The 24,552-nt window shown below is 37.4% G+C and overlaps 1 protein-coding gene across 4 annotated transcripts in view; it reads left to right on the plus strand.

The window, feature by feature from the left end:
• The window catches only part of HEPACAM2 (HEPACAM family member 2), a 60,181-nt gene that overhangs the window by 6,396 nt on the left and 29,233 nt on the right, over nucleotides 1-24,552 (plus strand). For 2 of the 4 annotated variants that reach the window (XM_004475699.3, XM_012518478.4), the window contains exons 2-4: nucleotides 1,460-1,810; nucleotides 4,946-5,230; nucleotides 21,331-21,627. In XM_004475699.3, coding sequence (XP_004475756.2) covers nucleotides 1,460-1,810; nucleotides 4,946-5,230; nucleotides 21,331-21,627 — 933 coding nt within the window. Of the gene's footprint in view, nucleotides 1-1,456; nucleotides 1,811-4,945; nucleotides 5,231-21,330; nucleotides 21,628-24,552 lie in introns of all 4 variants that reach the window. The other 2 variants (XM_004475697.5, XM_004475698.3) reach the window with 1 other exon arrangement.

The following is a 24,552-nucleotide window of genomic DNA, read 5'->3' on the forward strand; positions in this document are numbered from 1 at the left end:
TGTTGTTAAGATAAGGATACCATATTGTCCCCCTTTTCAAGAGGATATTAAAGCAGTTTTATTAGAGTTCCAGCAACATGGTACTCTGAGCTAAGTAGGACTCTCCTCCTACTACAAATATATAGAAATGCTATTAAAATAAAACAGCAATATATCCTGTTTCCAGGAAAATATACAAGTATTCTCCAGATGCCAGAAACTAGGAAGAAACCTGCAAACATAACACTGAGTGCAAGGGCACTCACAATCCAGGCAGTTTGCAATGGAAAGAGCTCCAGGTCCCAAGGGCCCTCAAAAACCCTCACTATCTCTTGAACCCACCTCAGTCAGGCTTTCATGCCCAATATGTCCTTTCAACATTGTTTCTTGGATGTCTAATAGACATCTCAAATTATAAAAAACTGACTCCTGATCTCCCAACCCCCAATATCTGTTCTTTCCAGTCTTTCCCATCTTAATAAATGGTAACTCCATTAGTCAAGTTGATCAAGTCCAGAACCTTTTGAGTCAGTCTTCACTCCTCTTCTTATTTCATACCCTAAGGTTTCAACAAGTCCTTTCAGCACTCCCAGCTTTTTATGACTTTATCTTTTACTACCACCGTGGTCTATACCACAGTCTTCTCTTGCCTATTTTATTGCACTTGCTTCCTAAGTAGTTTGTCTACAGGTCTTGCCACTCTTTCAGTCCATTCTCACAGCTGCTATAGTATACCTAGGAAAACAAGGCAGATCATATCCCTCTTTTGCTCACAACTCTCCAGGTGCATCCCCAAATCACTAAGAGTAAAATTGCTAAATTCTCTGCCATGACCCCAAGGCTCTGCCTGATCTGGTCCCTGGCCACTTGCTGACCTCGTGTGATACCAGGTTCCTCCTCCTGCCCTCAGCTCCATCTTCTCCTGCCTCTTGCTTCTCCTCAAATACACTAACCAGATTCCTGGTTCTGGGCTTAAAACCACTCTTCCCAGAATATATGCATTTAAGGACTTGGCTTAAAGGGAGAAATTCCCAGTACAGAAATGAATACCAGTCCTTTCAGGACGTGCAAGAGTTCTTGGGTGGAAGTAACCCTCTGGTGTTCTCAAAAAAAATAGTTTGATTAGAATGTGACTTGACTTACAGCATTGTATATTGTTAAAGGTTTTCATTGGACTTTAGAACTAATAATCTTCCCAGTTCTCCTTTCCCATTATTCTTTAACAGCCATAGATAATAACTTCTGCTTTTCCTTTTCATCTTGCCTTTAAAGAAGTCATTCAGTCATGATCTTTGGGTGGAGTTTTTGAAATGCAGAAGGTTTCAGAGACAAACTATTTACCTCTCTAAGTAACCAGTATTAGAATGGTCAGTACCTAGAAGCCTCTGTTTTTTGAAAAGGATTATAGCCCCATCAGGGACCCCTTTAGATTGTGACATGTGGCTTCCGGTCTTCACAGCTTACTTTTCCTTTGCAGCAGGCACTTGCTCAGGGCTGACTGTGATTGTGCCGTCACACACGGTCCATGGCATAAGGGGTCAGGCCCTCTACCTGCCTGTGCACTATGGCTTCCACACTCGGGCATCAGACATCCAGATTATATGGCTCTTCGAGAGACCCCACACAATGCCCAAATACTTACTGGGCTCTGTGAATAAATCTGTGGTTCCGGACTTGGAATACCAACACAAATTCACCATGATGCCGCCCAATGCGTCTCTGCTCATCAACCCACTGCAGTTCACTGATGAAGGCAATTACATCGTGAAGGTCAACATTCAGGGAAATGGAACTCTATCAGCTAGTCAGAAGATACAAGTCACTGTTGATGGTGAGTCCACTATAAGTATACCTGGGCAGCAGGGTAGCATGGTGATTGGCAAAGGCTCGGGAGTCTGGACTATCTGGGCTTTAGATGATTGCTCTACAACTTTGGACAAATTAATTAACCCTCAAAATCCCAGTGTCTCATAGCACTAATTATCTACCTAATGGGGTCTGAGAATTAAACAATACATTGAATGCAAGGGCCCGGTACAGTGACCAGCCAAAGGTAGTCAAGCAATAAGGGGAACTTATTGTTTGTTTGCCTACAGACCATCAAGTATAAAGTTGTTGGTATAATGAGATGGAGAAAAATCTTATTTCCTGAGTAGTAGAATGTACCCTGGAAGAGCTCTATTTTTGTCACATGAAGATTTTTATTTTGGTAAACTGTTTGGGGGCAGATGAGGCTGGATTAAAGGCTATACTTTAGGAAAATAGAAATTGCTGAAAATGTCCTCTGGGGAGAAGCAGGGCCAGCTAACTTTCAGACATTTGTTTTCCTTATTAAGGTATATAAGTGGCATACTTTAAATATCCTAAGTCTCAAAACCAACTTTTGGTTTTCCTTCTGAAACTGTTTACCGTAGTACTTCCCTGCTCCCCAACACCATCAGCTCTCATTTGGACTTTCCTAATAGCCTTCCAACTAGTCTCCCTGCTTCTGTTCCTGCTCCCTGCAAATTAAAACCCTTCAGTAGTTTTCTATCTCACTCAGAGGAAGTCAAAGTCCTAACAGTGGCCTGGAATGCCTGACGGGCTCTCCGCTCACATACCTGCCCCTAGCTGACCCCATTTCCCATTCTCTTCCTTTCACTCACTCGGTTCTGGTTACATTGGCCTTCTTGCTCTTCTTAGGAAAGACCAAACACATTCACCCCTCAAGGCATTTGTTCTTGCTGTTCACGCTACCTAGATGGATTTTCTTCCAGGTATTAGCAAGCGAGCTCCCTTATTTCCTTGAGGTCTCAGCCCAAATGCCACTTTACCTCGGAAACCTTTGCTGACCACCCACTATAAAACACACACACACACACACACACACACACACACACACACCATTTATCTCTAATTCTGCTTTCTTCTTTTTCACAGCATTTATTACCACCTGAACATATTATATATTTGTATTTGTTTATGCTTCTCTTTCCCACCTCAAATACAAGGTCCATGGGAGCAGGGAATTTGTAATGTTTGCTGCTTTATCCTCAGGGTCTAAAACCATTGCTGCCCCTTATGTAAAGCCTTAGTGAAAGCTGTGGAATAATAGAGTGGCAGTGGGGAGACAGGAGAGGTTGTCAGGCAGCAAAGACAGAGGATGTGCCATCAGATGCCTAGAGAGTGACACTGGGAAGAGAAAAATATATCAAAAAGGGATTCTGATGATGCTTTTCTTTGTGGTATCCTATCTCCCCACAAAACTTTTAGTAGAATATCCATTATTTGTTAATGTGTAGTAAAATTGGATCTAGTTAGAGAAATACAACCAAAAACTTAGAAAAGGACTGACGAGATTAGGGTCTGAGTGAAAAATCATCTTGAGGAACTTCCACGTCTGGGTTACACTGTTTTAAGTAAATATGTGATCACAATACCAATTACTATTCTAATGATTGGTTCTCCTCATACAAGACCATTGACATATAACTATATCACACATATTTCCACACACACATACATTTTGAAAATAAAAATGACATACTCATTTTCTTTTTTATTGTAACAGTGTAAACAAAACCTTTTCCAAGCCCCTTGTTTCTGCCAGAAAACCTAAAGGATTAAATTAAATAGGCAACCAGTTGATTATACCCAGCTTGAGAAAGGCTGAAGGCTTCAGAACTACTCTGCTCCCCTACAAGTTGCCTTTCAACCTTCTTTCTTATTATTTTCCATTTCCTCCTATTTTCTCTGGATTGTAGGACTGGGTCTGTATATGCCCAAATGTACATTTTTCCAGTGTAGTAAAATGTGAGCATGAATCAAGTCAAATTTACCTGAGGAGATGCATCATCCCAATTAGAAACTTGATAGGAAATCCAAGCCTAAATATTATAGCCAACCATCTGTCATTTATGTATGATCTCATTCTCCCTTTATCCTGTAATCATACATAGGAGATTATTAAAAACATATCTCTACAAAATGCAAGAGAAAAACATTGCCAAACCTAAAACCCTCTTCATTTTACCACTTATTGCTGTGTAACACTGGCCAAGCCACTGGTCTTTAGAAAATAGAATCATGATTAATGGAACTGCTGAGAATAGTTGTAGATGCTTATATAATTCCCACCCTTATTCATCAATTTTAGAGTTATAATTCAGGGCATAAATATTTACTCATTCTTGGAAATTTATTCCTTTGTTAAATATTGTTAAGTGCCCACTGTATACCATTCTCATGGAAATAAAACTATTTTCCTATAAATTTCAACAGGAATTTCTATTGGACTTGTCTTGTATATCTCTAATTGGCTATAATCCAAATAATACATTTTATCCTATGTTCTGACTCAATCAGTATCTGCAATGTAGGCTTTGGTTTGTTAAAAAAATATTGCCACACAGATACAGAGCAATTAAAGGTATAATTAGTTCACTTACCTAGAAGGAAATGTAAGTTGTGTATATGTGATTCTCTAAAACTTGCCCGGTTTCCCAAAAGTTTAATATATAGGAAGTGTATATTTGCAGATGGTACATAGAAATTTGAATTTTCCACCCCACCCCAACCAGCTGTTCTTGAGACATTAGGACAAGTCAAGAGAGGGAAGTAGTAAAATTTGTGCATGAGAGTGTACCTTTATGTTGTTGCGGAAAGTATAATGAAGAAGAAACCAGGAAGCTGGAGTTCTCTACCACTAACTGTAATATCTAGAAATTAAAGGGTTTTATGAGAAAACACTTTAAGAGTAAGTTCTACAATTTGGTTACCTCTGATGTTGAATGGTTTTTTAAGAATATTTTATCATTTTGTGTTTTCCATGACCCTTTATTCTCTTAAGTATTGCCTGAGCTGCGTATATTTGCAAAATGAAAACATTTGGAAACTTTTCACGAGTATTTAATATTCGAAAGACTTCAGAGTATTATTATGATTCTATGGGTGACAAAAATCATTTCTGTTTCTCTTGATATTGCAGACCCTGTCACAAAACCGATTGTACAGACCTGGCCTTCCTCAGGGGCTGTGGAGTATGTGGGGAACCTAACTATGACATGCCTAGTAGAAGGAGGTACCCGGCTGGTTTACCACTGGCTGAAAAATGGAAGGCCTGTCCACACCAGCTCCTTCTACTCTTTTTCTCCCCAAAATAACAGCCTTCATATTACTCCAGTGACCAAAGATGACATTGGGAATTATAGTTGCCTGGTGAAGAACCCGGTCAGTGAGGTCGAAAGTGACACCGTTATACCCACTATATATTGTAAGTCGTCTTTTTTTTTTTAACTGTTCATGAGTTTTCTTCTGGGATGTCCACACAGGGTAGTAGTGGAAAATATCAACACTAGATTGTCCAGTTTTTACCATTATTATAGTTCAGGACTAGTTCTAATCACAATTCCTAGGTACTGCCTTGTCATGAAATGTATTTACCAGCACAACCTTGTTTTTAAAGTCCAAGTTAATATACGGGTCAGGGGCCATTCAGGATACATTTTAGGACTTTTGTCTATTGTGTGGTCTCATTTCCATTGGAAAGTGGGAAGCTCAATTTCAAGATTCCAGAACCATGCAGAGGGGAGTAAGTTTAAATTATTCATCTCCAAGTAGGAAGAGTTGGTAATCATAAACCTAGAGAAGGATATGTATGCCCTGTGACTGACCACAGGAAGAAAGAAATTTCCCAGGTTATGCATGGGTAGTACATCCCTGGATAGGGTTGTTTTCTCTGCTCCTTATTTCAGCTCTATTTTTGGAGGCAAGGCTCAAGGAGAAATCACAGTCAGAGAAAACTTAACTATTCTTCAGTACAGTATTCAGGTTCCCAGGGACTCCGTAATTATTTTTGGATTCAAATGTTCTTTGGTTCTTTTTTGTGTTGTTTTGTTTTGTTTTTTTGACCTCATGGACAGTTAATTCTTCAGTTCATTGCATATTATAACTACCAAGCCAGTAAGTTCCTTATCTTTATTATACTATTTTCCCAGTCCCTTTTACTCTATAGCACCACCTCTAATATATTTAATCTTGCATTCTAATTTCACTTTAACAAAGGGCTCCTCAACCTCTACACTAACGACATTTTGGACTAGACCATTGTTTTGGGAGCGGGGACTGGCCTGTGCCTGTTCAACAGCATCCCCGGTCTCTACCCACCAGATAGTAGCACCCCCTAACAGTTATGACAACCAAAAATTTCTCCAGGCATTGGCAAATAAATGTTCCCTGGGGAATGAATCTGCTCCATTCCCCCTCCGCAGTTGATAGCCAATGGCCCACCACACTGGAAAGTCTTCTTGTCAGTTACCAGATAGCTTAGAGTATAACTGCAACTAGCAGCTTCATGAGAAAGGTGAGGCATGACAAAAGCATGGGGATGGATGTTTCAGCTGATTGAATCATATAGACAGAATTAAACCTGGTACCTTTATCCACTCACTCATCAAATATATTTGCATAATACTGGGAGAGACCAAAAAACCTAATGTTTCAATGTTAGGAATCAGGCAGTCCTAAGTGGGAAACCTGGTAAATCCCTTGATAGTTCTGAGCCTCAACCATGAAATAGACAAAGTTAAAATGACCTTGTCATATTGCTTTACTTGAATAAGGTATTATCTGAAAAATAGCCAACAACTGATACAAAGCAAGCACTCAATAAATAGAGCCTGTTTTTAAATTATCGATATATCTGTATTCTATTTTCTTCAATAGAAACTGATAGTCCTCTTGAAATATATTATTAACTGTTTATTAAAAAAAAACCACCAGTATGTGTACCAAATGTAGCCTTTCCCAACTACATAAGCTTAAGGAAAAGGAACTTCTGGGAAGAGCAGTGTAATGGTATGATGTAGGATAGTATAATAAAGATTTTGTTTGAACCAAACAAACTAAGCTAAGGAAAGCAGAATGATTAATCTTGAATATAATTGAATCTGAACATTGAATATGATTGAAGAGAAAAACATGTACAATAAAATGTATCATATGGAATGTCATGGGTGCCATGAGAAAGTGTGCAATGGGGCATAGTGCTTAATTCAAGCAACAGGGACAACAGGAACCAAGACACATTGCAGAGGAAAAATATTTGGCAAATGGTCCAGTTTGTCTAGAATGCAGAATATAGAGAGAACAGTGGTAGAACAGATGGTAAGATAGATAAATTAGAGTCAGATTATGGAAAGCTTTGAATGCCAGGCATTATTTTATAATCAATGAAGAAAATTGAAGTATTTTTTAAACAAGAGTCTATGTAAAAAAGAATAGAGACTGGTTTCCAAATGCTTATGCACACATAATCATAATAACATTCTAGGCTAAATCAAGAAATATTTCTTAAGAGACTACATGTTTTTAAGATAGGTCACAGACTTTGTACAATTATACAAAGGATATAAATATATATTACTTATATGTCTATATAGGTATGTGTATGTATATAAATGTATTATATCACAAGGTAAAAAGGGAGTAGGATGTATTTTAGCCTATGATATAAAGAGAAAAAATCACTAATTTTGAAATATCTACAGTACTTAAATATGTCTAAGAGTAATTTGAAAGCATTTTTCTGAAAAGTATTATTCACACAGAAATAAAAAAACTTTGCACATTGATTATATCATTCAATTTTGGGTGAGTGAGAACCAAAGAATATAACTGCTAATGCAACCTAATAAACTCAATGTCTCAATGCTGAATTAATCCCATCACTCAGAAATAGAAGAAATTACATTAAAGAGTACCAAAAAGAAGAGAAAATTATAATTTTTCACCATGAAATACCAAAGCACCACACATTATACCTAAATTAATAACATTCATTACATTTATTAGTTATCTTGTTTAACATGGCATTTTTGTAGCTGAACTTTTAGCTATATTTCTATTGTAGTGTTACGTAAACATCTTCAGATAACATGAAAATATTCTGCCTGCTTAAAACATACTATCTTTATCAAGGCTGAGAAATAGATTCTGTATAACTAGCATTGAATTTGAGTGAAATTTTCAGATTTGGCACAACCTAATTACATGTGCAATCATATTTGTGACTGAATAAAGATATTTTGACGTGACTTAAAGACTCCATTCAACCCCAAGTAGCACACACCCAAGCATTTGAGTTACTTAAACACAGTGAAAAGGAATGACAGACTGAAACAAATCAGGACTATTCAAACCCATCCTTACATTATTCTTTAGTCTTTGGTCTAAATGGTTTGCACTCAGATAGACAAGACCCAAAATAACCAGGTATTAAACCATTCATATGACTCCCTAGGAACCATCTTTAAATGTTCTAAGAGACAATAGGAAGTAAGATCTCACTGGAACATTCCTTGTCAATTAAAGAAAACCTGATCGTATTTTGTTTCACCCGTGTGCTCTAGTTAATATCATGTCATCTGGCGTGTGGAGTGGGTAGCACAGGGCTGATGAACCTCACCTGAAAATCTGACTGCCTAGGTTAAAGCTCTGGCACTGCCATTACTAGTGTGTGCCAGAAACTTCTCCTTTTGTGCATCAGTTGCCTCTCCTCATTATCTACACTGTCCCCAGTGTAAGTTAACATCTATCTCCAGAAAGTTGGAGAAGATTAAGTGAAATTTCATGAATAAAGAAGTGAGTGAATGGCACATGGAAAGAGCTCAGCAAATGTTAGCTGTTCCTTTTTCTTTTTTTTTTCTTTTTTAAATTTTTGAGCCTAAACTGTGTTGACATGATTGGCAGCAAGAAGTTATGGAGAGTCTGAATAATTTACAAGATAAATTATTATTAAGCAAACAAAAAATTTTAAAAGCACCGTGAGAACTTTCTTCTTCCTCAAACATTACCATTCTTATTTTAACATACTCTATTTTTCTTCATTAACACTTTTTCTTTACATCAGTTCTTTCTTGTATCCACCTATGGATTTATTTATCCATCTATGTATCATCTTCATTTGCCAGCCATAGATTTAAGTGAAACATTCATGGGAGAAACAGCATAAATAATTATAGGCAAATGAATATATCATTTGCATTTTTAAGTATACTTTTGTTTTACTATTTATTTTTATCTGGCAAAATGAAAATAAGATCTTTCAATTTTGCCAGTCTGTGCACCAATTGTAATATCATCACATAATAGGCTAATAGTTTGGAAAAATATTAAAATGTGAGGGATAAACATGTTAAATATTATATTTTAAATTTCTAAACTTCTTTTTCTTCTCTCATTTAAAAGAATTAAAATATCCCAATTTGAATGTTAAGTTCAGATTTCTCAGAAAATAGCTTTTACATACAGATTGAATGAACTTTCTTCTTTACATTCTTTTAGACATAGCCTATGGAACACTTACAGAGAAATATCTGAAATGAGCAGACCAGTGACAGATGGCAGAAGGAAAATCATTTGTAAAATGTATAAATGTGGGATATATTTATACATTGTAAAGATGGACCATCTGCATGATTTAAGAAAGATTTTAACTCAGTGGTAATTGTCAATGTAGTATTATTAACTTATTTTCTTGATTATTTTTACATTCTAATTCAGAAACCTTCATTTGGTCAATATTGTACCTTATTGACATTAATTCACTCATTCATTCATTCACTCATTCATTCATATTTTGACTTGATTCAAAAATCAGACGTCAGGGATTCAGGGGCAAGACAGTAGTGAGTAAGGAGATCCAAGAGTCAGCTCGTCCTACAGGGCAGTTAGTAATCAGTCAGAACTATCTAAATCACCTGTTTGGGGGGCCCTAGGAGACCAGAAGAACATCCTGCAACATCCTTGGAAGGACATAAGGAGGAGACTGCCCATCTGCAGTAAAGATTCATGAGTAGAGCACTCCATGCCATGGAGGCCAGTGCCCATCTTCCACTGGCAGCACAAGCCACCTCAAGAGCTATTCCCTCGCTGGAGTCATAAGTTCCATTTCCCAAAAATGGGGAAGGAAGAGACAGTGGAGCACCAATTTGAGCCACAGATTAGAAAATTTGGCTGGCTATAGTCCAATCCTAAGAACAGCTAAAGTTTGAAACTCCCCAAGTCAGAAAGAGGCCTGTAGCCTCTATTTCAACTCTGCCCCCACATGAGAGGAAGCAGGACTGATTGAAAATCACCGTGACAGTAGTGACCAGGTTCTTTCCACCTAGGTCAGATTGCAGCCCTAGCCTAGGCTCCAGTGCCACCTCCGGCAGAGAGTAAACAGCTGCAGGTGCTGTAGGCCTGAACAAAGTGGATTGTTGGACACATCTCTGGCTCCAATCCCACCCCTCACAGGTCAGGAGGAAGAATAGAGCACCCTCAGCCTCTCTGGGCAACTGCAGGCACCTTTGGCCCACATGGACTAAAAGTTGGGCGCGCCTGTGGTTCCATCCCCACCTCTGACAGAGCAAGAGGAAGGATAGTGCTCCCTCAGCTCTCCAGACAACTGCTGTCACTTTTGGCCTGCATGGGCTACATTGCTGGGCACAGTGGAGGCTCCATTCCCTTCCAAGGCAGGGGAGGAGGGTGACCATTGCTTCATCAGCCTACATGGGCAGCTGTGGTCAGTTTTGACTTGCAGGGCTTAGTTTGCTACCCGCACAGGCAGCTTCGTTAGTTTCTCTGAGCAACCACAGATGGTCTTGGCCTGCACGGCTTGGTTTACTGAACAGAGCAACAGTACCATCCCTACCCCTGGCAGGTGAGAATAGTTGGAGATGGGCAATGCAGGCAGGTTCAACCTCTGTGGCTTACATTACCAACAGCATCCTCAGCACTTATCCCACAACCAGCAAAGGAGAAAAGGCAAGAAATAGATGAAAAAGCACTAAAAAAATTTCAGATTAGCTAAACATGAGCCACTATAAAGCCCCAAATTAAATTGAATCAAGTATCAAAGATGGGCTGTAGTTCAAAGCCAATCAAAGAGAAAGCCCTAAACTAAAGAGAAAAAAAGAGGTCAAGAATAAATACATTCTAGTAAATCAGATAGTGAGACACCAACAAAAATAACAATCCATACCAAGAAACGGGAAGATATGGTCTAGACAGAGGAACAAACTAATCGTCCAGATGACGTAAAGGGGTTGAGACAACTAATCATAGGTATTCAAACAAATCTCCTTAATAAATTCAGTGGGATGGCTAAAGAGATGGAGGACATCAAGAAGACACTGGGTGAGCACTAAAAAGAATTTGAAAGCATACATAGAAAACTTGCAGATCTTATGAGAATGAAAGGCACAATAAATGAAATTTTAAACACACTGGAGGCATATAACAGCAGATGTGAAGAGGCAGAAGAAAGTATCAGTGAACTTGAAGACAAGGTTTCTGAAAGTGAGCACACAAAAGAACAGATCAAGAAAAGAATGGGTGAAATTGAACAGGGTCTCAGGGAACTAAATGACAGCAAGAAACATGCAAACATACATGCCATTGGTGTCTTAAAGGAGAGGAGAAGGAAAAGGGGGCAGAAGAAGTATTTGAGGAAATAATGGTAGAAAATTTCCCAGCCCTAATGAAGGACATAGATATACATTTCCAATAAGTTTAAAAAGATCAAAATTATACAAAGCATTTTCTCTGATCATAATAAAATAAAGCTAGAAATCAACAACAGGCAAGAAGAAGGAGAATCCACTAAGATATGGAGATTTAAAAACTATTAAATTGTCAGTGGTAAAAGAAGAAATTGCAAGAGAAAGCAATAAATATCTTGAGACAAATGAAAACATGATCACAACATTATCAGAACCTATGGGGTGCAGAAAAAGCAGTGCTAAGAGGGAAATTTATAGCCCTCAATTCTTGCATGAAAAGAAGAAAGAGCCAGATTCAAAGACCTAATTACACAGCTAGTAACTAGAAAAGAACAACAAACTATACCCGAAGCAAGAAGAAGGAATGAAATAACAAAGATCAGAACAGAAATAAATAAAATTGAGAAAAAAATAGAGAAAATTAACAAAACCAAAAGTTGATTGTTCAAGAAGATAAACAAAATTGAGAAACCCTTAATTAGACGACAAAGAAAAAAGAAGATGCAAATAACTAAAATCAGAAATGAAATAAAAGAGATCATAAGAGGATACTATGAACAGCTGTACACCAAAAAACTAACAATAAAGATGAAATGGAAAAATTCCTAGAATATGCACAATGTACCCAAGGAGAAATAGAAGACCTAAACAAACCAATCACAAGCAAAGAGATTAAAACTGTCATCAAACAACTCCCCAAATGAAAATCCCAGAACCAGATGGTTTCACAGGTGAATTGTACCAAACATTCAAAGAAGATTTAAATAACCAATCTTACTCAAACTCCTAAAAAAAAAAATTGAACAGGAAGGAACATTAACAAACTCATTCTATGATACCAATAACACCTTAATACCAAAGCCAGATAAAGATATTATGAAAAAAGAAAATTGCAGACCCTTTTCCCTAATGAACACAGATGCAAAAATCCTCAACACAATACTCACTATGTGAATCCAACGACACATTAAAAGAATTATTCATCATGATCAACTGGGTTTTTATCCCAGGCATACAAGTGTGGTTGAACACAAGAGAATCAATCAGTATAATACACCACATTAATAAATCAAAGAAAAACCACAGCATCATCTCAAATGATGCAAAAAAGGCATTTAACGAAATCCAGCAGCCTTTCTTGATAAAAACATTCCAAAAATAGGAATCAAAAAAATCTTTCTCAACATGATAAAGGCCATATATAAAAAACCCACAGATAACATTGTTCTCAATGGTGAAGGAATGAAAGCTTTCCCACTGAGATGGGGAACAAGACAAGGATGCCCACTGTCACCACTCTTGTTCAAGATAGTACTAAATGGTCTAGCTAGAGCAATCAGACAAGGAAAAGAAATAAAAGCATACAAATTGGAAAGGAAGAAGTGAAACTTTCACTATTTGTAGATGATATGAGCTTATACCTTGAAAATCTCCCAAAATCTACAACAAAGCTACTAGAGCTAATAAATGAATTCTGCAGAGTAGCAGGATATAATATTAATATGTAAAAATCAGTAGTGTTTCTAAATCCTAGTAATGAGCAATCAGGGGAGGAAGTCAGGGGGAAAATTCCATTTACAATAGCAACAGAAAGAACCAAATATTTAGGGATAAACTTAACCAATGACATAAAGCACTTATTTTCAGAAAACTAAAATGCATTGCTAAACAAAATCAAAGAAAACCTAAATAAATGGAGGAACATTCCCTGTTCAGGAATAGGGAGACTATCATTAAGATGTCAATTCTACCCAAATTGATATATACAAATTCAATGCAATCCTGGTAAAAATTCCAGCAGTGTTTTTAGAAAATGGAAAACCCAATTATCAAGTTTATTTGGAAGGGTAAGGGACCCCAAATAGAAACATCTTTAAAAGGAAGAACAAAGTTGGAGGACTCTCACTTTCTGTACTTTAAATCATATTGCCTAGCTACAGTGGTAAACAACAGCATGGTACTGGCATAAAGATAGACAAGAGTACAATGGAACCAAATTGATAGTTCAGAAATAGAACTTCACAGGGATGGTAAACCTACCCAGCTCGGGGAGAACAGTCTATTCAGCAAATGGTGCTGGGAGAACTGGATATCCATATCCAAAGGAAAGAGGACCCCTACCTCACACCTTATACAAAAATTTGATCCACTCAAAATGGATCAAAGACCTAAATATAGGCGGCGGACTTTGCCCAGTGGTTAGGGCATCCGTCTACCACATGGGAGGTCCATGGTTCAAACCCCGGGCCTCCTTGACCCATGTGGAGCTGGCCCATGCGCAGTGGTGATGCGGACAAGGAGTGCCCTGCCACACAGGGGTGTCCCCGCGTAGGGGAGTCCCACGCGCAAGGAGTGCACCCCTGTAAGGAGAGCCACCCAGCGCAAAAGAAAGTGCAGCCTGCCTAGGAATGGTGCCACACACACGGAGAGCTGACGCAACAAGATGACGCAACAAAAAATAACACAGATTCCCATGCCGCTGACAACAACAGAAGCAGACAAAAAAGAAGATGCAGCAAATAGACACAGAGAACAGACAACCAGGGTGGGGGTGGGGGGAGGGGAGAGAAATAAATAAATAAATAAATCTTAAAAAAAAAAAAAAAGACCTAAATATAAAAGTGAGAACCACAAAACTCTAGGGAAACATCTCCAAGACCTGGTGGTAGGTGGGGGTTTCTTAATTCTTACACTGAAAGCATGAGCAACAAATGAAAAAATGGATAAATGCGACCTCCTCAAACTTAAAAACTTTTGTGCTTCAAAGTACTTTGTCAAGAAGGTGAAAGGCAACCCACTCACTGGGAGAAAATATTTGGGAACCACATATCCAATAAGAGTTTGATTTCCGTGCTATATAAGGAGATCATACAATGAAAGAGCAAGCAATCCAATTGAAAAATGGATAAAAGAATTAAATAGACATTTCTCCGAAGAGAAAATACAAATGACAAACAAGCACATGAAAAAAACATTCAATATTACTAGCTATTAGGGAAATGCAGATCAAAACTACAGTAAGATATCATCTCACACCTCATAGAATGGCCATTATTTAAAAAAAAAACAATAAGTGCTAAAAAGGATGTGGAGAAATAGAAGCATTCCTTCACTGTTGGTGGGAATGTAGAATGTTGCAGCCTCTTTGGAAGACAGTTTGGCAGTTTCTCAGGAAGCTAAATATAGAACTGCCATATTATTAGGCAATCCTTCCACTAGGAATATATCCAGAAGAGCTGAAAATGGTGACATGAACAGACATTTGCACACTTATGCTCATAGCAACATTGTTCACAATTACCAAAAGTTGGAAATTACCCGTGTCCATTGACTGATGAATGGATTAAGAAAATGTGGTATATGCATACAGTGGAATACTATTAAGCTGTAAGAAGAAATGAAATTAGAATGTATATTACAACATGGATGAACCTAGAGAATATTATGTTGAGTGAAATAAGCTAGACCAAAAGGACAAATATTGTATGGTCTCACTAATATGAACTAAAAATGAGTTAACTCACAGAGGTAAATTCTAGAGTATAGGTTACTAGGAAATAGAACGTGGGTTAAGAATGGGAGTTGATGCTTAAAGTATGTAGTATTTTTAAAATATGGTTAATTGTAAAAGCATGGAAATGATTAGAGTTGAGAGTAACACATTATAGTGAGTATGATCAACACTGCTGATTTATAGATATGATTGCAGCTGAAAGGGATAGTTGTGGATGTAAATATCAATTGAAAGGAAATGAGAGAATGATCTTGGAAATATAAAACATGGATAAACAAAATATGGTAGACACATAAAATAGAATACTGTGCTGCTGTAAGAAGAAGTGAAATTGGGACACATATAATAACATAGATGAACCTTGAGGACATTTAGGCTAAGTGAAATAAGCCAGACATTAAAGGACTAATATTGTATGATCTCACAAATATGAAAAATACAAAGAATAAGCACATGAAATTAAAACCTAGACTATGGGTTAGTAGGAGATAGAATGAGGACTGAGAAGGAGTACTGAAGATTAATGTATGTAGAATTTTCACTTTTCTCACTGTAAAAGATGGATAGAGTTGATGGTAACACATTATAGTGAGTATAACCAACACAGCTGGTTTAAAATGGATTTGTGGCTGAAAGGGTTAGTCCAGTGATGTAAACATCAACTGATAGAAAGCTAAGGAATAATCTAGAGACTGAATAATATAATGAACCTGGAGGTGAATGAGGACTGTGGTTAATAATACAAATGAAAGAATGTTCTTCTATGAACTAGAAAAAATGTACATCACTATTACAAGGTGATAAGAATATGGAGATGCATGGGAAAAATACAGTTAATATAACTTATGAACTATAGTTAACAGCAATATTGTAATATTCTTGCATCAATGTCAAAGATGGTACTATATCAATGCTAAGGGCCAATAATTGGGGGATATGAGATTTTTTTCTTTTGGACTAAAGAAAAGGTTCAAAGGTTTACTGGGGCAATGACCACAGAACTCTGTAATGAAAGAGAGACCCCCTGAGTGTTCACTTTGGATAGTATTTACAAGGCATAGGACTGTATAACACATATAAACCAAGTGGTGGAAGATGGACTGTAGTTAACAGTATGAATATGAAAGTGTTCTCTCGTGAACTATAACAAATGTGCAATACTAATACACACATAGTGTTAATAATAGGGGATGGGGAAATGGATGTGGCTCAACTGATAGAGTGTCCATCTACCATAGGAGGTCCAGGGTTCAAACCCAGTGTTTCCCGGCCCATGTGGTGAGCTGACCCAAGTGCAGTGCTGCTGCGCTCAAAGAGTGCCATGCCATGTATAGGGGAACCCCACAAGCAAGGAGTGCACTCTGCAAGGAAAGCCACCCCACACGAAAAAAGCACAGCCTGCCCAGGAGTGGCACCGCACACATGGAGAGCTGATACAGCAAGATAACACAACAAAGAGACACAGATTCCCGGTGCTGCTGACAAGAATGCAAGCAGACACAGAAGAACACACAGCAAATGGACACAAGAGAGCAGACAAAAAAGGGGGGTAAGGGGAAGAAGAAAAATAAATAAAATAAATCTTAAAAAAAATAAATAATATGGGGTGTATGGCAAAAATATACCAAGTGTATGCTATGGACCATAGTGGTAATAGTCTGATCATATTCTTTCATATATTCCACTACAATGTAAGGTTTTGGTGGAGGGGTGTTGTACAAGAATTCTGCACATTGCGCATGGTTGTTTTGTAAGGTCACAACATCTCTAATAAAGAAATGACGAAAAGCAAACATCAGGGTCTCGTTTGTGCTAACCATTTTACTTATCACAAAACATACAGAAAACACAACCCAGACTCATTAATAATTTTTCTTGCTAATTACTACTTTAACCACATTTTTGTTGTTGTTTGTTTGTTCTTTTAGCTGGCTAGTTGGTTAGTTTAGGGCTATAGAATTAAGTAAAGGTATAATCTGTAGATTTGTCATTTACATACCTGTTGATGTGGCATCAACACATCTATAATCTTTATTATTCCATTCAAACTAGGACTATGTGTCCTGGTTGATGTTATTCATACATCTCTTTCTTCACCTAGCTACACCCTCTTCTTCCTTCAGAACATCATAATCTCCAGAAAGGCTTGCCTGCCCACTTTCCCTTGCCCTGCCTCAGTCTCACTAAGAGGTTCACTGAATTTCTGTTGCACCTGTAGCAGTTTAGTATTATTGATGAATTCCAAAAAGAAATATTGGATTATGTTTGTAAACTGGTCTTTTCCTCTGGGCACATGAGATTATATTGGATTCAGAGGTTTACTTAAGTAATCAAGTCAACCTCTTGTGTCAATAGGGCATTGAGTTTCCACCCCTAGGTGGGCAGGGACTAGCAGATAAAATGTATGACAAAGGACAGAGTTAAGGATTTTTGATGGGTTAGAGTTTTGGTGTTTGAGTTTGATGCTGAAGCCTTAAGCTGGAGCCCTGGGAAGTAAGCTCACAGAGGAAATAGAAGCAAGCCCCAGGAAAAGAGGAAACCTGAGCCCAGAAAGAGCCAAGCCCTAGGAAGAGAGGTACCCTGAATTGAGAGAGTAGCAAGACCCTAGATAAGAGGAACCCAGGAAGCCTGAACCCTTGTAGACGTCGGCAGCCATCTTGCTCCAACATGTGAAAATAGACTTTGGTGAGGGAAGTAACTTATGCTTTGTGGCCTGGTATCTGTAAGTTCCTACCCCAAGTAAATACACTTTATAAAAACTAATCAATTTCTGGTATTTTGCATCAGCACCTCTTTGGCTGACTAATACAGCACCCTGTGCACATCTCCGCCTTCGTACTAACCATGTTATATTTTCCTTAATTCTTTCCCACTCTCAAGTGCCCCATCCCCAAATGGGAGTTCTGCCTTATCCATCTTTGTATACCTCAAATAATACCTAACAGAGATTAAAAATCCAATAAACGTTTCTTGAACTTGACTAAAATGGAACAGATTATCTCTCTTCATGTTCCTTTAAGATTCAAGTGTTAGTTGATGAAGCTGTAGAAAGGTTAAATTCCCATTATAAAATGTCAGACTTTTAGTTATAATTCTTTGTCCCATTTTTCCTAACCTTTAGCAAAGTTCCTCAATAATATAGTAAATGTCACATTCTAATATTCCCCCATAGAGGGCTACATCATAATTTAGAATTCTAGCTGGAATCAGTGATTCTGTTTTCTTAAGTTACCCTTTTGATGACAGTTTCTTTTGTGAAAACTGGGATTATTTTTTATTTGGGCAGAAAAAACTAACAAATACATCAAGATTGACCATATATTGATGAGGTTTTGATGTTAGAATATGGTATTGGCCTGGTGGGATACAATGCCAAGCTAATAGTTCAGACAAAGATCTACTTGCGGGTCATGAAATACACATATCTACCAGCTCTAGTTGTAAATAATAACCCGGTAACCACTTCATTTTGTGCAGAACATATGGCACTGCTGCAGGGAAGTAAATTTAAGTGATAAAAATTAAAGGGAAAAAAGGTCATTCACATTAATTGGTTACCATCTGCTCCCAAGCAGGGTGACAAGCAGCATCATGACAGAAATTTAGGTACCGTTCCCGCCCAGCCATAAATTGTTAAATAGAACAGATGATATGAGATTTTACACGTCATTTGGTAAACAGCTATTCCTGAAGCAAAGGGTTTGTTTTGTTTGGGAGCTCTCTGCCAAAGGCAAGTAGCTGAATCATAACCCAAAGTCAAAATGGAATTAATCCTTCTACTTCCATCTTGGGTGTCAGAGGCCACTCTGGTTGAATCACTCCAAATGTGTTCAACTGGATTGCTCATTCACCTGAATAATGCGCTAGGTTGCCCCTCAAAGTAGAGGGATTGTCAGCCTGAAGTGCTAATGAAAAAGGAAATAACAAAATCATAGTGTTCACAGTTCACTGTATAAGGTCAGAAGAAAATAGATTATAAGCAGGGTGCAGAGTATATTTCTTTGTGTGATATATATGAAAGAGAGATACATAGAAGAAAGACTTAAAGATCATACACCAAAATATAGATACTAGTTTTCTAACTGGCTAAACTATAGGTGTCTTTTCTTTACATATTTGTGTTCTCTGAATTTTCAGGATTTTCTGCAATGAACTTGTTTTTCTTATATAATCTTATATAATCATATAAAATATGTCACATTTTAATAAATGATATTAGAAGCAAGGATCTAAAATGCTTTAAGTGGAAGAAAAGTTTGAAGGTGTGGAGGGATTCGAGGCTGATTCTGAAAAGCCCTCTATGCCATATAGTTAAGATAGACAGAAAAGAAAAGACTATACCAACCAGGCAACCCAACAAAGGAGGAAGTAGCAAAATCAAATTTGAACCTCAGTCATTAGGCAAGATAGCTAAATGAATCAGATTCCTTTCTTTAGAAGCATGTTTTCTTTTTAAACTAAAGTTATGCTATTAAATTAGATCATCAACGTTAATCAACAACCTTGGCTCTAAATGACTTTGGGCTTCCTTTACAGACTAAACCCATCCTTAGAGATAGAAGAATTACTGCTTTTGAGAATATTCCATTATGTTGCAAGTTCCTAAAGCAATTTCAAATGAGGACTTCCCAAAAGTTTTGAGGACTTCACAAAAGTTTTAAAGAAAACTTTAAAAGGAATAATACTCATTTTTATACATGTTAAATTATGAGGCAATTTCGTTTCATAGTCACATTGTATAAACTGGAAAGATCTTTCGGAAGGTAGAGACCTAAACCGAATGGCCATACTTTGAGAGAGAGACTGACTCATGTCTCTTGTTGTTCCAAACCTCAGCTGACTTCTCACCTTGTTTTCTCTCTATATGAACCATAAATAGTGCCCAATAGTCATAAACAGTGTTCTGTGAAGGCTGACAATTTGTAGGGTCCTGCTTCTCCCCAGACCTGAGATAACAGCCACGGGAACCATGGCATTGACATCTCAGATTCCCTCACATTGCCTAGACAAGAAAAGTCTTACAATTGATTTTGGTTGAGGGAGTGAAAGCAACTTTTTATCCCTCTTATCCTACTTAATATTTAGTGGACTTCAGAATAAGAGGGTTCTATTTTAGAGCACAGATTTCAAAACCAACTTGTCACAGTGGTCTCACCAGAGGCAATAGCACAGCCTGATACTGGTTTTTTAGTGTAATCACAGGGCAGGGACATTCATTTCTCTTCTTCTGAGTCCTCTACTTCCAGTTCCTGATTATTTCCATTCTGAAGGTACTAATTTCTGTTTGCTTTCTTAAAGAAGGGTCTTCTCGTGTGTGTGTGTATATAAATATATATAAATCTATAAGGTTCTTTTGCATTTCTCTGTGTCTTCAGAAAAAAATACAAAGGGATGTTCCTTAACTAAATACAATCCATTGCTTTGCATCCTCAGTGGTACATTGGTCAGGAAAAACTGACATCATAGAGAGCCACACTGGGAGTCTGCAAATGTGTTTGGTTGGCCCTGTATCCAATATAACTTTAGCATGGCATGAATCCTGGTGTTTCAGAGGTAGAAAGAACCTTCCTTAACAATCAGTCATCTAGTCCAACATCTTTATTTTGAAGATGATGCAAGTGAAGCCAAAAATGTTTAAATTACTTTCTGACTTTCTGACTTTAACAATTGGGAGAATCAGGATTCAACCTAGTTTTTATTGTTAATCAATGAATATTTGTTAATAATGAAGATGTATTTTTTCCTCAATGGAATCCTAAGCTTACTAGGTATTTTAAAATTATGTATCTGATAAAATAGCATGAAAGTATGTTAACATTCATATTATTTGCATGAATTTGTGTTGCCTGTGAAACAAGCTGTCGTTTGTAAATATTTGACCTATCTCAGCACTGAGAAGAAAAACAGATAATAATCAAAGGGTGGTGGCTGTCAAAGAGAAAATAGTGCCCATTATCTATTGTAAGTGTGGTTATAAGTGCCAAAACTATTTCAGAAAAATTGAGTTTTTTAAATAAGAGTGCAGATTTATCAAAAGATTACCCAAAACCTTAGCACCACAATCATTATGCCAGTGTCCATAAGATTATATCCTAAGACTTTAACTATTTCAAATTAGTTCAATCACATCTCAAGTAATTTCCATTTTATTTGATATCAAAACAAAGTCATTTTAAGTCCTTACCATTTACTGGGAATCTAAATGAGAACTGATTGCAAATTCTATAGAAAATACGTTGCTAAATTCTCCTAGATTAAAAAAATATGTCATGATTACTTATTTAACCCCTTTATTTCTTTGTTATATTAATGCAGATGGACCATATGGACTTCGAGTTAATTCTGATAAAGGGCTAAAAGTTGGAGAAGTGTTTACTATTGACCTTGGAGAAGCCATCCTGTTTGATTGTTCTGCTGATTCTTATCCTCCCAACACCTACTCTTGGATCCGGAGGGCTGACAATACAACATATGTCATTAAGCATGGGCCTCACTTGGAAGTGGCATCTGAGAAAGTAGCCCAGAAGACAACTGATTATGTGTGCTGTGCTTACAACAATGTAACTGGAAGGCGAGATGAAACTCATTTCACAGTTATCATCACCTCTGTAGGTAAGTGTGACATAAAAGGAAAGCATCCCAACAAAACTCAAATGCGTGATGGCCTTGCCCTTCCCCTGTTTTATAGTTCTGCCAAAAAGGAAATGATTGTGGATTATTTCATATACTCTAAGAAATGCTCTTAACTAAGTCAAGGTTTCTATTAGTCAGCAAAGCAAACCCAAAACAGAACTGAGGGGGAATTCAGTTGCAGGCTTTGAAGGACTCTGAAGAAAAAAGAGACTTCAATAACTTATGTTCTTCTTTCCTAGTTTTACAAATAGAAACGTCAGAGAATCAAGCTTACATTCAGAGAGTTTATCTCTATTGTTTCATTAGGTCAAATGAATAAATCTCCATGAGTTGGAAGTCTGGTTTTCCTACTTCCTAGTTCACTCTCCTTCTCACTGCACTCCCCTTCCTCATTTGCTATTTAAACACCTGGTCTCTGTGGAAGTTTTCAATAGGGATCTCAATGTCTTGGAAATAATACAATTTTGTACATTTGTGAGCGTCAGGTTAAGAAGCACTGCCTAAAATATTGATATCCACTAAATCTCCACCCTCCCAAGCTTTCTTCTCTTCTCTTTCTACACATTCTCCTGGGTGTTTTCATTCACTCCTATGGTTTCACCTACCACTGATGCATCCCAAATCTATGTCTGTAGAGCTCTAAAACTCTATACCAAGCAGCACACAGGCCCAACATATAAAACTGCACCATTTTCTTTCCCCACAAATTGCTATTTTTTTCTGTATTTCCTGTTTAAATGAATGACCCTGCTACCTACCTACTTACTCAAGCCAGAAAACCAAAAGCCAACCCCGACTCTTTCCTCTTGCTTATTGCTCTAACCCAAATCCAGTACAAAGTGCTGTCTATTCTTCTTCCTTTCTGTTTCTCTGGTCCATTCTCTTCTCTCCTCTACCTCCTACTACTGCTACTATCACTTCCACTACTACTATCAAGTCCTTTCTGGACTCTCCTGTGCATGCAGACAAAGTCAAGTCAGATCCCACTTGGGGAAATCCTGGGGGCAGGCTGGATCAGGAAGTGGTGCTTAGTGTGCCAATGATGGGTGGAGGAACAAGTTCACAGATCACACCACCCATTGATACCTTCTCCATTAACACTTTCTTCATCATCTTTGTAGTTCTCCTATCAAGCATAGAGCCCATAACACAGAGAAGCTCAATTCATTTTGCTGAATAAATGAAACAGGAATATAATCCTTTTAATTCTCAGGCCAGTATGTGGCCCTTGAACTACCTCCATCAAAACCACTTGCTAAATATATAGTTTCATTAAGACACCCCATACATATCACATTAGGATCTCACAGGTGTGAACTAGGAATCTGATTGTTTAGCAATGATAAGTGTGGCCACCATTTGTTTAAGGAGTTTTTCCTCAATAGACCTTGGAATTTATTAAAAGTCTCTTAAAGATCCATCTACAATTATGACTATCATAAATCTTACAGATAGATGAAGATATACATAGTGAATGGGGCCTCACAAGACTCCTTAAAGTCAAGGGTATTCACATGTGCAAAACCATCTGAGTATATGGTATTTTTTAAACTGGCCTGGTAGGGTCATATTTTTTTATATGAAGAAAAGACCACACTTTCTAGAACAGTGCTGTCCAATAGATCTTTATGTGGTGATAGAAATGTTCTAAATCTGTGCTGTCCAGTATGGTAGCCATTACCCTCATTTAGCTATTGGGCATAAAATGTGACTATGCATCTGAGGAGCTAAATTTTACATTTTATTTAATTTTGATTAATTTAAATTTAAATAGCCACACATGTCTAGTCACTACCAAATTGGACAATACAGCTCTCGAATTTTGGCCTGAATTGAATTTGAATTCATTTGGGCAACAAATAATGATGTATTCCCCTTGGAGATCTGAAAAGTATATCTGTGTGTTAAAGGAAATATAAATTATGAACTCATTCATTCATTATTGAGCATCTATTATGTGCCAAGAATGTGGTAGGCATGAGAACACCATATGGAAAAAAATAAGTCCTCCTAACAAAAGCAGACATGTAAACAGCTAAAGTGCATCCTTTGCTTTCTGTTTTTTAACTAGCCTTAACAAACTTTTCACCCCAGTAGCTAACCAAAACAATTTTAAAGCAAACCATAATTAAGTCTGTAAGATGTTTCAGTTGCAACTTGGTTGGATGTCATCCTAGACTTCTTCCTCTTGCTCACTGCAAGTGAAAAATGGCTATAATAAGTATAGGCATATTGCAGAAAACCCAAGTGTATTGCCTACACTTTCTCCTTTACTATTTGGACAAGGTATTTTCATAATATCAGAAGTACCAACATTCGATTAAGATCTTATTACCAAGGTCCAAAGACAGATACAGTCTTAATGTCAGACAATTCCCTTTTGCAAAATCTAAAAAACCTGTTTGACCTGAACAAAGACCAGGCATTTGTTATTATAGTAAATAAGAAGGGCAGGTGCTTATTTTTCAGAGAGATTCAGAGTTGTCAACATTAGTGACCTCTCTGTGGTTTCTAGAGCTATTTTAGCACCCCCCTGAAAATCCATAAAATTTTAACTCAAACAGCAGCAAAATGGTGGGGAAAAAAATGACTACATTGATGTTTTGTTAATAATTAAGTTTTCAGTTTTCCAAATGAATGTGTCTTTGCAATGCACTACCCTACAGTTAGAAATGAGCATCACTTCTGCCAACTGAGCATTTACTTACCTTCTACTCTAATGGGAAATCTATATTAAGATCTGTGCAGAATTTAAAATAATTTAAAAGGATAAGCCTTTGATATGTTTCCAGAAGGATGTTGATATTTGTGCAACCAGAGGCAAGTTGTAGGAAATAGATGAACCACTTTGTTTTTAATGAGGCAAAGAATATGGCTAACCCAAAGGCCGCAGGAATAAGATGT

This window comes from Dasypus novemcinctus, chromosome 5 (genome assembly GCF_030445035.2).
Source record: "Dasypus novemcinctus isolate mDasNov1 chromosome 5, mDasNov1.1.hap2, whole genome shotgun sequence".
NCBI lineage: Eukaryota > Metazoa > Chordata > Mammalia > Cingulata > Dasypodidae > Dasypus > Dasypus novemcinctus.